Below are 15,433 nucleotides of genomic sequence, written 5' to 3'. Positions count from 1 at the left end.
CGTGGCCTGCGGACCTGCAGCGAAGCGGGGTGTGCCAGGACCGGCTGCGAGATCAGCGACAGGTGCGTAGATGGCCCACCTGGGCCTGCTTATCTAATCACCTGTCGCTCTGTTCAAAGGCAGCATCCGGGGAGGAGAGAGGTGGTGGAGCTGGAGCGAGAGCGATAGAGAGACAGAGACGGAAACGGAAAGACAATTGCTGAAAAGCACAGAGACACTTGGAAGACAAAATAAAACTGTGTTGTAACTCCGAACCTGAGCTGTCATGTCAGTGCTTGGTGGTCCGAGGAACCCGGAGGAGAGAAACCTACACAATTTGGCGCCCAACATGAGACGGAAGAGGCCGACCCCCTGACGGCTCTTGCGAGCGTGCTCGCGGCGGTGGAGGCAAATTGTGGAGGTTTCTCTCCTCCGGGTTCCTCGGACCAACACTGTTTTATTTTGTCTTCCAAGTGTCTCTGTGCTTTTCAGCAATTGTCTTTCCGTCTTTGTCTCTCTCTCGCTCCAGCTCCACCACCGCTCTCCTCCCCGGCTGCTGCCTTTTAACAGAGCGACGGGTGATTAGATAAGCAGACCCAGGTGGGCCATCTACGCACCTGTCGCTGATCTTGCAACCGATCCTGGCACACCCAGTATCGCTGCAGGTCCGCAGGCCACGCCCCCCTCCACAAAGACATATAAAGTATATTTAAAGACAAAACGTTGTCAGTTCTATGTTATTTGTGACAAAGTGCATCGTATTTTCCGCACTATAAGGCGCACCTACAAACCTCCAATTTTCTCAAAAGCTGACAGTGCTTGTACATGTACATGTCGTATTTGCTGATGTTGCTCTATTGTTGTCGTTGTTGTTGTTGTTTGCTGTTGTTGTTTTCGTCTCTCTGTCTAATCCCCCTCTTGTCCCCAAAATTTCCCCCTCTGTCTTCTTTTTTTTCTCTTTCTATCCCCTCCTGCTCCGGCCCGGCTGCACTAAATGATAATATAAATACATTTAATAAAGTCAAATACAAATAAGGCGACAAGAGAAGTATCCTACACTTCTCTTTTGTAAAGTAAATCTGAACAGCCGACATGGGCATCTACATCAACTATATGATTTGCCTGAGAAGCTGGACAGGACAAAAAAAATAAAAATAAATAAAAAAATAAAAATAAAAAAAGCTGCCAGTGCGCCTTATAATCTGGTGCGCCTTATATATGGACCATTATTGAGCCACAACAGGTCTCGCAACTACGGGATGTATAAGTAACCCTAGCCTCTACTGTAGCGTCTATTCTATGTGCCTTGTATATGAGCAAAGTTTTAAAATAGGCCATTCATTGAAGGTGAGCCTTATAATCCGGTGTGCCTTATAGTGCGGAAAATATGGTATTATTGTTAGCTATTAATGGTAACATCACATATTTTTGCTTATTCTTCTTCCATTATTACTGTTCTTTTTTTGCTTGATTTTATTTCGACATAATACCCTGGGCCAACAAAACTAGAGTTGCGGGCCACAAATGGCCCCCAGGCTATACTTTGGACACGCTTGGCATTGAGGTTGCAAACAGCCCCTTTAAGAAGCAAAGTTACTGAACAAAGTTATAACAGCAACCTCCACAGAAAATGTGTTTGTGAGCGAGGGCGAATGTACCAAGTCTTTGGAAAAATCTTTCTGCGGCAGTCCGAATTTAATTGTGGCGTGCTGACACATTATTTTGTGAATCCAGAAAGTATTCACAGCACTTCACTTGTTCCACATTTTGTTATGTAAATAATTAATTGTCCTCAAAATTCTACACAAAATACCCCATAAACGACAATGTGAAAAGTCTTTTTTGCAACTTTATTACAAATAAAAAACTAAGAAATCACATCTACTCACAGCCTTTGCTCAATACTTTGTTGATGCACCTTTGGCAGCAATTAAATGATAAATAAATGATAAATGGGTTGTACTTGTATAGCGCTTTTCTACCTTCAAGGTACTCAAAGCGCTTTGACACTACTTCCACATTTACCCATTCACACACACATTCACACACTGATGGCGGGAGCTGCCATGCAAGGCGCTAACCAGCAGCCATCAGGAGCAAGGGTGAAGTGTCTTGCTCAGGACACAACGGACATGACGAGGTTGGTACTAGGTGGGGATTGAACCAGGGCCCCACGGGTTGCGCACGGCCACTCTGCCACTGCGCCACGCCATCCCAATTACAGCCTCAAGTCTTTTTGACTACGATGCCACAAGCTCGGCACATCTATCTTTGGGCAGTTTCACTCATTCTCTCAAGCTCCATTAGGTTGGATGGGAAGCGGCGTTGCACAGCCATTTTTAGATCTCCCCAGAGATGTTCAATAGAACTTAGGTCTGGGCTCAGGTTGAGCCACTCAAGGACATTTACAGAGTTGCTGTGAAGCCATTCTTTTGATATCTTGGCTATGTGCTTAGGGCCGCTGTCCTGCTGAAAGATGAATCGTCACCCCGTTCTCAGTTCAAGCGTACTTTGGAGCATGTTTTCATCCAGGATGTCTCTGTACATTGCCGCATTCATCTTTTCCTCTATCCTAAATCATTTCCCAGTTCCTGCTGCTGAAAAACATCCACGCAGCATGATGCTTCACAGTAGGGATGGTATGGCCTGATGATTCCCGCCAAAGACTGCAATCTTTGTCTCATCGCACAAAATAATTTTGTTTCTCCCGGTCTGAGAGTCTTTCAGGTGCCTTTTGGCAAACTTTTAAGAAATAATGGCTTCCGTCTGGTGACTCTACTGTACAGGCCTGAATGGTGGATTGCTGGAGAGATGGTTGTCTTTCTGGAAAGTTCTCCTCTCTCCATAGAGGAATGCTGTAGCTCTGACAGAGTGACATCAGGTTCTTGGTCACCTCCCTGACTAGGGCCCTTCTCCCCCGATTGCTCATTTTAGACGGCCGGACAGCTTTAGGAAGAGTTCTGGTGGTGGGCGGCCAAAAGTGGAGTCGGCTCTCTGGGTTGCTTTGTTGGGTCTGCTCCTGTCTCTGGCCATGCTCCCTCCTCCCCAGCAGACGATGGCGTGGAACACCGCAGAGGCCACCACAGTGTAGGGATGTCCCGATCCAGGTTTTTGCACTTCCGATCCGATACCAATATTGTTTTTGCATTTCCGATCCGATACCGATACTGACCGATACCGATACTGACCGATACTGGCCTATCCGAGCATGTATTAAAGTTTAAAGTTATTTAGCCTACTTAGTTGTCAGAATCATGTTGAAAAGGGTTTTAGTACTCTTGATAACAACTAGCCAGCTGAATTAGGGGAGTTTGAATAATACACAATGGTTGGTAACAAGAAACTGACCTGTTTATTCAAGGATGAACACAAAATAGACAAAATTATACATCACAAACAGAAATGGCATCATTGAACTAGGGCTGGGCGATATGGCCTTTTTTTAATATTGCGATATTTTAAGGCCATATTGCGATACACAATATATATCTCGATATTTTGCCTTAGCTTTGAATGAACACTTGATGCATATAATCACAGCAGTATGATGATTCTATGTGTTTTGATTGATTGATTGAGACTTTTATTAGTAGGTTGCACAGTGAAGTACATTGTCCGTACAATTGACCACTAAATGGTAACACCCGAATAAGTTTTTCAACTTGTTTAAGTCGGGGTCCACTTAAATTGATTCATGATACAGATATATACTATCAGATATATACTATCATTATAATACAGTCATCACACAAGATAATCACATTGAATTATTTACATTATTTATAATCCAGGGTGTGGAGGGGGGCGCCTGATGTAAGTGTCAAAAAGACAGCCAAAAGAGTGTGATGAGAATAAATCTAAAGTTAAAATATAGGGTAGAAATGCACCCATTTGCAGGAAATGTAGTCTTGATTTTCAAAATGTTCTTTCAAGGCTTGCATGTCTACATTAAAACATTCTTCTTCATATTGCATTAATATATGCTACTTTTAAACTTTCATGCAGAGAAGGAAATCACAACTAAAAAAATCACTAATTTTTTCATACGTTGTTGATGTGGAAAGTTTTGCCTCTGCATTTTGATGGTGTGGACGTGTGGCACCGAATGGAGATAAGCGTCTCGACAGACGTCACAATATTTGAACAATGACGACGAAAACTGTTGTCTCTGTCGTGTCCGTGTGTCCAAAAATTGTTATGCGCTTATTTTTTTATTTGATTTTGTGCGTGGCATAGATTTGCCGTGCGCAGAGGACGTTTGAGCAGGCGCGCACCTTAGCGGCTGCCCTAGCATCACAGCTAACGTTAGCCATGCCGCTACCTCTCTGCTGGGAGAGGACGTATACGTATGTGACGTATGACGTGACAGTATGTGACGTGTGTAAGAAGGTGCGCTCGCTGTCTGTGAGAGGGAAACAGAGGAAAGAGTGAAAAGAGCCTGTCGTGTAATGCCAGCAGCTAAAAGCAACTGCGTGAGAATTGTGGATGTGTTGAAGTTGTGCTGGAAAATGCGGAACGGAAATTACGGAGCAGCAGAAAAGTGGAATGTATTATTTAAATAGGTGCGTTGGAAAACACGGACCGGAGTTTTTTTTTTAAACTGGATCTGGATCTGCATTTTCCCATGCCTTGCCGATACGCAATTTTTGGCAAATATCGGCAGCCGATCCGATCCAAATATCGGATCGGGACATCCCTACCACAGTGTATATGTTTCTTTTACTCTTTATTCATAGCTGTATGTAGAAGTGGCTGGTTGCATCAGCTCTGCTCTTTTATTGTCTTTAATTTCCTTTGTGTTCTTTGATGTTTCCCTCTTACTCACATGTAAGAGGGATGTGTGCTATGGCTATGAGTTGTTTTTTCCCTTGGCCTCAGTCTGGAACCCCTCTCCAAGGGCCCAGGCTTAGACCGATTTTTTACCACAAGTGGACTCCAATTAAGAAGTTGAAACATCTCAAGAATGATCAGTTGAAACAGGATGCCCCTGAGCTCACTTTAAAAGTTCATGGCAAAGGCTGTGAATTTCTAAACGTTTTCACAGTATCATTATGGGGTATTGTGTGTAGAAAGATGAGGACAAAAATGTATGTATTCCATTTTGGAATAAGGCTGTATCATAACAAAATGTAGAACAAGTGAAGCACTGTGAATACTTTCCGGATGCACTGTAAATAAATGTTTTAGAAACAATAATATCAATCCATAACAGGTCATAACAACAAGGTTCATTCTTTGACTCCTGCTGCAGCATGCCAAGACTCTCAAAACAATAACAATTCAGCAACAATTTCATTTTAGGAAGGAGGATTAAGCCACAGGTCGCTAAATCCAGACTACAGAATGGGAACCCTGCAAGGCGTTCAAGGTCTTTTTCGTTGCCTTTGTTGTCGCTCAGTGAGGCAGTTGAACATTGATAATGACACTGTCAGGAACAGAGTGACGCGGCATTTTCAAAAGGTTGAGCTTGTGAATGCCCACAATGACACTGCGCCTTCTCCGGCCGCAGACAATTGCTTGAAGTTTTCCGGTTCATTAAAACGCTGCAATACAAGAGGTTTTCGCTGCACCAAACTGAGCACCTTGAATTTAAAAGCCACATACCTGCATCTGTTTCCCTCCTGTCGACTTCATCGTAAACATCCATGGCGAGTTCTTCAAACTGATGATTACTTAGCTAGAAGAGAATACAGCAAAACTCAATGACAAATACTGTGCAATCAAGCAAAAACAAATCCAGGGTTTTTCCGGCGTTCAAAATTGCGTGCCTCCCCCAGACAGAGCGATTGATATCGCGCAACACATTGAAAGCTCCGGCTGTGTTGATTGAGCACTATATCGACAGCAGTGCACCGGAAAGACCTGAAGCAACTACCAAAGAAGAAACACATCGAATTGTGTTTTTTCCCGCTACTTGGTGCTTAATAACGTTGACTGCCGTAACATGTGAATTTCTGCCAAACGGAGCACGATACGGAGGGATCACTGGACTCCTACAGAACACTCCAGACTGTGCTGTGAACATTTTGTCTCTGGTAAGTGAACACAGCTAGTAGTGTTAGCTTAGTTTCCAACCTTTTCTGACTAATTATAATAGATCGATTGATTGAAAAATGTATTAGAAGTTTGCACAGGATCAGGTAGAGTTTCATGACGGTACAGATTGACTGGTACCAGGTCAACTAAAAGGAGTTACCCCCAAAAAAGCATTACAAGTAGAGATGTTTGATAATGGCTTTTTTGCCGATATCCGATATTGTCCAACTTTTAATTACCGATTCCGGTATCAACCGATACCGATATATACAGTCGTGGAATTAACACATTATTATGCCTAATTTTGTTGTGATGCCCCGCTGGATGCATTAAACAATGTAACAAGGTTTTCCAAAATAAATCAACTCAAGTTATGGAAAAAAATGCCAACATGGCACTGCCATATTTATTATTGAAGTCACAAAGTGCATAATTTTTTTTAACATGCCTCAAAACAGCAGCTTGGAATTTGGGACATGCTCTCCCTGAGAGAGCATGAGGAGGTTGAGATGGGTGGGGGGTATATTGTAACTTCCCGGAAGAGTTAGTGCTGCAGGGGGTTCTGGGTATTTGTTGTGTTGTGTTTATGTTGTGCTACAGTGCGGATGTTCTCTCGAAATGTGTTTGTCATTCTTGTTTGGTGTGGGTTCACAATGTGGCGCATATTTGTAACAGTGTTAAAGTTGTTTATACAGCCACCCTCAGGGTGACCTGTATGGCTGTTGACCAAATATGCCTTGCATTCACTTGTGTGTGTGAAAAGTCGTAGATATTATGTGACTGGGCCGACACGCAAAGGCAGTGCCTTTAAGGTTTATTGGCGCTCTGTACTGCTCCCTACGTCCGTGTACACAGCGGCATTTTAAAAAGTCATAAATTCTACTTTATGAAACCGATACAGATAATTTTGAAACCGATACCGATCATTTCCGATATTACATTTTAAAGCATGTATCGGCCGATAATATCGGCAGTCCGATATTATCAGACATCTCTAATTACAAGCATGTTGTGTTTATTCAAAAAAAAGTTTCCTCCGTGTCGGAGTAACGTTTATGTTTCTTAGCGTTGCAGATATGGCAGGCAAAATCAGCCACTACTTTAAAAAGCGATCTCACGATGACGAAAGTCAAGAGTCCAGGTGAAACAGAGCAGAGAAATTAACGTAACGGGCAGTTAAAACGTAATAATTCATGGTGGTGACAACATGTGGAAATTTTTGTCCACAGAGCGCCTGAAGGCTGCGTCAAAATCATCTATTAGTGTCACAAGCAAAGTGGCCCCACCTCACAAGCTATGAGCCCATCATTCTTGCATGCAAGCGCTTAGGCAACGAGTGTCAAACTCAAGGCCCGGGGGCCAGATCTGGCCCGCGACATCATTTTATCTGGCCCGCAAACACCTGGAAATTATGTGTCAATAAAGTACTTAATATTTTCTCACTAAATGTAATGGATTTTTTTCATTTTGACAGAAAAAATATATGTACTGCTTGAAATTGCATGCCTTTTAAACTTTAAATAGTATCCATTATTGCAACAAATATTACAGTATAATATCATACTTTCCAAACATGTCTTGTCTAAATAAAAATAAATACTTAAATATCTGCTTGACTTGTGATTTTACAGCAAACTACCCATCAAATTAATAAAAATGACAATACATGGGAATAGGTTGATTGGCAACACTAAATTGGCCCTAGTGTGTGAATGTGAGTGTGAATGTTGTCTGTCTATCTGTGTTGGCCCTGCGATGAGGTGGTGACTTGTCCAGGGTGTACCCCGCCTTCCGCCCGATTGTAGCTGAGATAGGCTCCAGAGCCCCCCGCGACCCCGAAGGGAATAAGCGGTAGAAAATGGATGGATGGATACATTTTATGGTGTTTTTTTTTACAAAACTACCATTTTTTTGCATTAAAATTCTGTCGCATCGTCAGGATCGTACCACCTCGCCTCAATTTGAGCCAGGAAAAACCCTGAAATCTATATAAAAAAGGGAAGGGTCTTACAGACTGGAGCTTCTTCTTTGCAGCCTTTGCAAATTCTGACAAATCAAGACTACTTTAGAGGGGGAAAAAAATGTGCAAGTTAATTTCCAGGACACAAAGAGATATCACATCATGACAGATACTTACTTATTCCTTTAAGCATCACAAGGCAGCATTGAACAAATATGCTTGCAATTACTATCATGTATTTTTTTATCATAAAATCAATAAAAAAATATATTACCTGTCTGCCATTTGAGGAATGATGAAGTGCTGCCCAAATCTGTGATCTGCAACAACAAAATGACAAATGAATTCTGAGGACAAAAAAGGAGGAGGCAGAAAGTGCTGTTAAGTCTATTTACCTGGTCGTCGTCCACAGAGGTAAAACGTTAGGCGGTCAGTGAGTTCATATTGGATCTCCACCAGGCGCTCGGCTACCTCCTGATGCCCAGCTTGCCTGCAATATAAGGTCATCTTTCGAATAATAAGTTGGATATATTGTGCAAAACCCAAAACCAGTGAAGTTGGTGTCACTTTTTGATGCACTACCGCCTGAGGGATCGAAGGTCACGGGCATTCAATGCTGGTTTTCAGTAGAGTTGTCCGATAACATCGGACTGCCGATATTATCGGCTGATAAATGTAATATCGGAAATTATCGGTATCGGTTTCAAAAAGTACAATTCAGGACTATTTAAAACGCTGCTGTACGGAGTGGTACACGGGCGTAGGGAGAAGTACAGAGCGCCAATAAACCTTAAAGGCACTGTCTTTGCGTGCCGACCCAGTCACATAATATCTACGGCTTTTCACACACACAGGTGAATGCAAGGCATACTTGGTCAACAGCCATACAGGTCACACTGAGGGTGGCCGTATAAACAACTTTAACACTGTTACAATTATGCGCCACACTGTGAACCCACACCAAACAAGAATGACAAACACATTTCGGGAGAACATCCGCACCGTAACACAACATAAACACAACAGAACAAATACCCAGAACCCCGTGCAGCACTAATTCTTCCGGGACGCTACAATATACACCCCCCCCCCCCCCCCCCCCCCCGCTACCCTCTACCCCCCCACACCTCAACCCCGCCCACCTCAACCTCCTCATGTCCCAAATTCCAAGCTGCTGTTTTGAGGCATGTTAAAAAAAATAATGCACTTTGTGACTTCAATAATAAATATGGCAGTGCCATGTTGGCATTTTTTTCCATAACTTGAGTTGATTTATTTTGGAAAGCCTTGTTACATTGTTTAATGCATCCAGCGGGGCATCACAACAAAATTAGGCATAATAATGTGTTAATTCCACGACTGTATATATCGGTATCGGTTGATATCGGAATCGGTAATTAAGAGTTGGACAATATCGGAATATCGGCAAAAAAGCCATTATCGGACATCTGTAGTTTTCAGCCTTGCTGCTTACGTGCAGTGATTTCTCCAGATTCTCTGAACCTTTTGATGATATTACGGACCGTAGATGGTGAAATCCCTAAATTCCTTGCAATAGCTGGTTGAGAAATGTTGTTCTTAAACTGTTTTGACAAATTGCTCACGCATTTATTCACAAAGTGGTGACCATCGCTCCATCCTTGATTGTGAATGACTGAACATTTCATGGAAGCTGCTTTCATACCCAATCATGGCACCCACCTGTTCCCAATTAGCCTGTTCACCTGTGGGGTGTTCCAAATAAGTGTTTGATGAGTCCACTATGGACTGGACTCTCACAATATTATGCTAGATCCACTCGACGTCCATTGCACCGGTCGCCCTGGGGGGGGGGGGGGGGGGGGTCCTCTCCAAGGTTTCTCATTGTCCCATTGGGTTGAGTTTTTCCTTGCCCTGATGTGGGATCTGAACTGAGGATGTCGTTGTGGCGTGTGCAGCCCTTTGAGACACTTGTGATTTAGGACTATATAAATAAACATTGATTGATTGATTAGCATTCCTCAACTTTCTCAGTCTTTTTTGCCACTTGTGCCAGCTTTTTTGAAACATGTTAGAGCTAATATTTGCAAACAATTTAGTTTTCCAGTTTGAACATTAAGTATCTTGTCTATTCAATTGAATATAGGTTGAAAAGGATTTGCAAATCAGTGTATTCTGTTTTTATTTACGATTTACACAATGTGCCAACTTCACTGGTTTTGTACATATGAGTGTAAGCACACATATGAAAGCCAAAGCATGTGATTCCAATTATCTAAATACCATGAAAGCATTCAGTATGATTTCTGTTTATATGGAAGCCATACTTGCCAACCTTGAGACCTCCAATTTCAGGAGGTGGGGGGTGGGTGCGGGGGGCGTGGTTGGGGCGGGGGCGTGGTTGGGGGCGTGGTTAAGAGGGGAGGAGTATATTTACAGCTAGAATTCACCAAGTCAAGTATTTCTTTACAGCTAGAATTCACCAAGTCAAGTATTTCATATACGGTATATATATATATATATATATACACATATATATATATATACATATATATATATATATATATATATATATGTATGTGTGGGGAAAAAATCACAAGACTATTTCATCTCTGAGAGAGAGAGAATGAATAGTGAAAATAGTCTTGTGATTTTTTCCCCACATACATATATTGCGCTCTACTACGGTATCGAGCACTATTTTTTGGATAACCTTATTAAGACATATATATATATATATATATATATATATATATATATATATATCCCCGCGACCCCGAAGGGAATACGCGGTAGTAAATGGATGGATGGATGGATGTATATATATATATATATATATATATATAAGAAATAATTGACTTTCAGTGAATTCTAGCTATATATATATATATATATATATATATATATATATATATATATATATATATATATATATATATATATATATATATATATATATATAAATAAAAGAAATACTTGAATTTCAGTGTTCATTTATCTACACATATACACACACATAACACTCATCTACTCATTGTTGAGTTAAGGGTTGAATTGTCCATCCTTGTTCTATTCTCTGTCACTATCTTTCTAACCATGCTGAACACCCTCTCTGATTATGCATTGCTGTGTGGCACGCACAAAAGTGCTTTCATCAAATGCACTAGATGGCAGTATTGTCCTGTTTAAGAGTGTCACAACATTGCTGTTTAGACGTACTGCTTTACTGTAGACGTTCTTTATATTGTGGGAAAGCGGACTCAGGTCCGCATGGAGCTGGAGGGGGCGTGGCCTCCAGCTCCGCTTGAATTTCGGGAGATTTTCGGGAGAAAATTTGTCCCGGGAGGTTTTCGGGAGAGGCGCTGAATTTCGGGAGTCTCCCGGAAAATCCGGGAGGGTTGGCAAGTATGATGGAAGCGGTAGGCTCCATCACAGCTAAACTAAATGCTTCAGTTAGCGTTCTTGTCTACTGAATTATGTTTAACTGTTACAGCGCCCCCCGCGACCCCGAAGGGATTAAGCGGTACAAAATGGATGGATGGATAGATGTTATGCAATTAGTCAGACATCATGCGACGTCATCTTCTGTTTATTGTGTTGCAAAGCTGCATGCTTTAGCCACTGTTTTTATTCAAGTTCAGTTTCTAAAATATTTATGCGCTTACCTTCTGATATGGGAGACTACACATGTGATATGGTCTAAGAATAGCATGCACTTTGTTTTTTCCTCTCAGGGATGTGCTTCATATCCTGTGTGTTGATAGTTGATGGTGAGCAAGACAATACTTGCTTTCGACTGGAATAATGAATTATTAATTATTCAGCAGAAAAATCAGGTATTGTACTCTAAGCTGGTCTGTGGTCTGTGGGACAAGGTAATGGATGCTAGCTGGTGTTGCTGTGCGATAGCACTGTGACGACCCTGGATGTGGCCAGGGAGATATACACTTTATTGACACCAAGTAACAACATACAGTGTGCATAAAGGGCCGCTATCAGCCCTTGGATGAATATACAGTGCATCTGGAAAGGTGAGAGGCATAATTTATTATCTAGAATTAACTTTCACCAGCTCAAAGGCGACGTAGCACCCTCACTTGATTCATTATGACAATATAGCAGCAGCTCTCTGTGATCACGGCACGGCTGAAAATAGTTTGTGTTAGCGCTTACAATAACAATATCGTTAATATTCAAGTCACGAGATGTACTTTACTTCCATTCGCTGCATGGTTAGCCACCTCGTACTTGCTGTATTTTACGACTGAGAATGCATACAAAAAGAAAAACACGTGTTCTTGTCTTACAGGAAGATTGTGAATGATAGGCAAAATTCCAAAAAAGTGCAGTTCCCTTTTAAGTTGTGCATGTAGTGATACAGCAGCTAGTTGTAGATCAGGGGTGCTCATTACGGTCGATCTCGGAGGGTGTGTCAGTCGATCACCAGCCAGGCATTAAAAAAATAGTCCTAAAAATGAGCGATCATAAATCTTCACTATGACGTCACTTTCGTCACTTGATTGACATTCACGGCACCCGAGGGTCTTCTGAGATGACGCTGGCTGCTGCCAGCTCATTAAAATTACCGACTGGAAGGCGAGAAACACTTTATTTCAACAGACTCTGGCGCCGTACCTGTCGTCAAAACTCCAAAGACCGACTGCACAGTTGCACAATAAAAGCTCTGCTTCATCCTGCCTGCGCTACCAAAATAAGAGTCTCAGAAAGCTGGCGTGCACAAGCTCGCAAGCTACGGAGTTTGCCGACAATGTATTTCTTGTAAAGTGTATACAAAGGAGTACGGAAGCTGGACAAATAAGATGCCAAAAACCAACCACTTTCATGTGGTATTGGACAGAAAGGAGGACTTTTTTTCTCCTCCATTCGAAAATGCGGACGTCTGATTCCTATCAATGCAAGTCATCAGAATCAGGTAATACACCAACTTATATTATTGTCTTCATGAAAGAAAGGAATCTATATGTGTTAAACATGCTTGTATTATCTTTAACCACCTTTAACTTGTTAACAATATTAACTATATGTGTTAAACATGCTTGTATTATCTTTAACCACCTTTAAGTTGTTAACAATATTAACTATGTGTTAAACATGCTTGTTTTATCTTTAACCACCTTTAAGTTGTTAACAATATTAACTATTTGTGTTAAACATGCTTGTATTATTTTTAACCATCTTTAACTTGTTAACAATATTAACTATATGTGTTAAACATGCTTGCATTATCTTTAAACACCTTTAACTTGTTAACAATATTAACTATATGTATTAAACATACTTGTATTATCATTAAACACCTTTAATGTATTAACAATATTAACTATATGTGTTAAACATGCTTGCATTATCATTAAACACCTTTAACTTGTTAACAAAAACATATATTTCATAAATAAGTAAATATAAATTATATATATGAATGAGGTAGATCCCCACGACTTGATCAATTGAAAAGTAGCTCGCCTGCAGAAAAAGTGTGAGCACCCCTGTTGTAGATCATATAGTACTGGGTAGCAATACACATTCCTTTGTTGCAGTAATTTCCTGTTATATGGTCATCATTACACTTCCAGACTTTGTCATCAATGGCACCGTTCTTGGGTGGCATAAAAAAAATACTTTTAAAGCATTTCAAATTTAAATACGTGTGGGATATTTGACTTTGGAAATTCCACTGCAGTTGTTTTCCAGAGTAGTTATGGTTAGGGATGTGCCCAACGATCGGCCACCAATCGAATTTCCTAAAAAAGTAACAGATCGCCATTCACGATTAACTAGACTGACCATACGTCCTCTTTTCCCCGGACATGTCCTATTTTGCGGGGCTGTCCGGACGGGGTTTCTTAAATGCCTCAAATGTCCGGCATTTTGAGTCAGGGTTGCGTGTATTTTCAAAGTACGTCCAGGGTTAAGAAGGGGTTAAAAACAAAACAAATTGTGAAGGTGTGCGCACGCAGCTGCATTCGTGAGGGAGGGGCAGAGACAGAGAGAGCGAGGGAGTGGATTGATTGACATACTTGCCAACCCTCCCGATTTTCCCGGGAGACTCCCGAATTTCAGTGCCCCTCCCGAAAATCTCCCGGGGCAGCCATTCTCCCGAATTTCTCCCGATTTCCACACAGACAACAATATTGGGGGCGTGCCTTAAAGGCACTGCCTTTGCGTGCCGGCCCAGTCACATATTATTTATGGCTCCCCACACACGCAAGAGAATGCAACGCATACTTGAGGGTGGCCGTATAAACAACTTTAACACCGTTACAAATATGCGCCACACTGTGAACCCACACCAAACAAGAATGACAAACACATTTTGGGAGAACATTCGCACCGTAACACAACATAAACACAACAGAACAAATACCCAGAACCCCTTGCAGCACTAACTCTTCCGGGACGCTACAATATACCCCCCCCCCCCCCCCCCACCTGACCTCAACCTCAACCTCTCAACCTCAACCTCCTCATGCGCTCTCAAGGAGAGCATGTCCCAAATTCCAAGCTGCTGTTTTGAGGCATGTTAAAAAAAAATCATGCACTTTGTGACTTCAATAATAAATATGGCAGTGCCATTTTGGCATTTTTTTCCCCCATAACTTCAGTTGATTTATTTTGGAAAACCTTGTTTAATGCATTCAGCGGGGCATCACAACAAAATTAGGCATAATAATGTGTTAATTCCACGACTGTGTATATCGGTATTGGTTGATATCGGAATCTGTAATTAAGAGTTGGAAAATATCGGATATCGGCAAAAAAGCCATTATTGGACATCTCTAGTCGATAGTAGTTTATGCTTTTGTTTAGTTATTGTGTACTATCAAATTTGTTTTGTTTAAACAATTGGATGTAATAAAACAATAGTGTGCTGATATTGTTAAACTGTCAATAGCATTCACTATAAATAAATTGCAAAATTTCAAGTTGATACATGTGATCAGCAGGGGCGCCGAAAAGGGGGGGTAAAGGAGACGGATTCTAGGGGCCCATGATGGAGGGGGGCCCAGAGAGGCCCCTAATGATGATGAAATTATAATACAGAAAAAATAATGACACTGTGTTGGGGGCCCTGTAAAGATTCTTTTCATGGGGCCCAAAATCCCTAGCGGCGCCCCTGCTGATCAGTATCGGTATCGGCCGATCTCACTCATGATGGAATCAGCAGAATAAATCTCTGCTCGGAACAACCCTTGTTATGGGAAGTGGATTTATTGATATACAGAAATAGCAAGTCATGTGGTGGATTTATCAAAATAGTGAAATAACAATAAATCTTGCTTTACCTTGCACAATCAATTGGTGTCTTCCCACTGGAGTCCAGAGCTCCTGGATCTGCTCCATAAACCGCCAGCAGCTCGGCTTGTAACAGTTGTCCCGCTTTGGCCGCTATGTGCAGCGGTGTGTTTCCTTTCTCCTGTGACCCACCCCACACAAAATAACAGATTTGTATTATTATTA

At 41.6% G+C, this 15,433-nt stretch overlaps 1 protein-coding gene across 2 annotated transcripts in view; it reads right to left on the bottom strand.

Moving 5' to 3' along the window:
• Positions 1–15,433, bottom strand: part of LOC133574537 (ARF GTPase-activating protein GIT2-like) — a 38,266-nt gene that overhangs the window by 14,101 nt on the left and 8,732 nt on the right. Inside the window, exons 6-10 of one of the 2 annotated variants that reach the window (XM_061926692.2) lie at positions 15,259–15,389; positions 8,371–8,465; positions 8,250–8,295; positions 8,027–8,078; positions 5,584–5,656 (exon numbers count right to left, since the gene is read on the bottom strand). In XM_061926692.2, the coding sequence (XP_061782676.1) occupies positions 5,584–5,656; positions 8,027–8,078; positions 8,250–8,295; positions 8,371–8,465; positions 15,259–15,389 (397 nt within the window). The remainder of the gene's footprint in view (positions 1–5,583; positions 5,657–8,026; positions 8,079–8,249; positions 8,296–8,370; positions 8,466–15,258; positions 15,390–15,433) is intronic. The other variant, XM_072912029.1, reaches the window with a different exon arrangement.

This window comes from Nerophis lumbriciformis, linkage group LG32, assembly GCF_033978685.3.
Source record: "Nerophis lumbriciformis linkage group LG32, RoL_Nlum_v2.1, whole genome shotgun sequence".
Taxonomy (NCBI): Eukaryota; Metazoa; Chordata; class Actinopteri; order Syngnathiformes; family Syngnathidae; genus Nerophis; species Nerophis lumbriciformis.
Note: the sequence above shows the minus strand (reverse complement) of the source record. Positions and strands in the feature narration are given on the sequence as shown.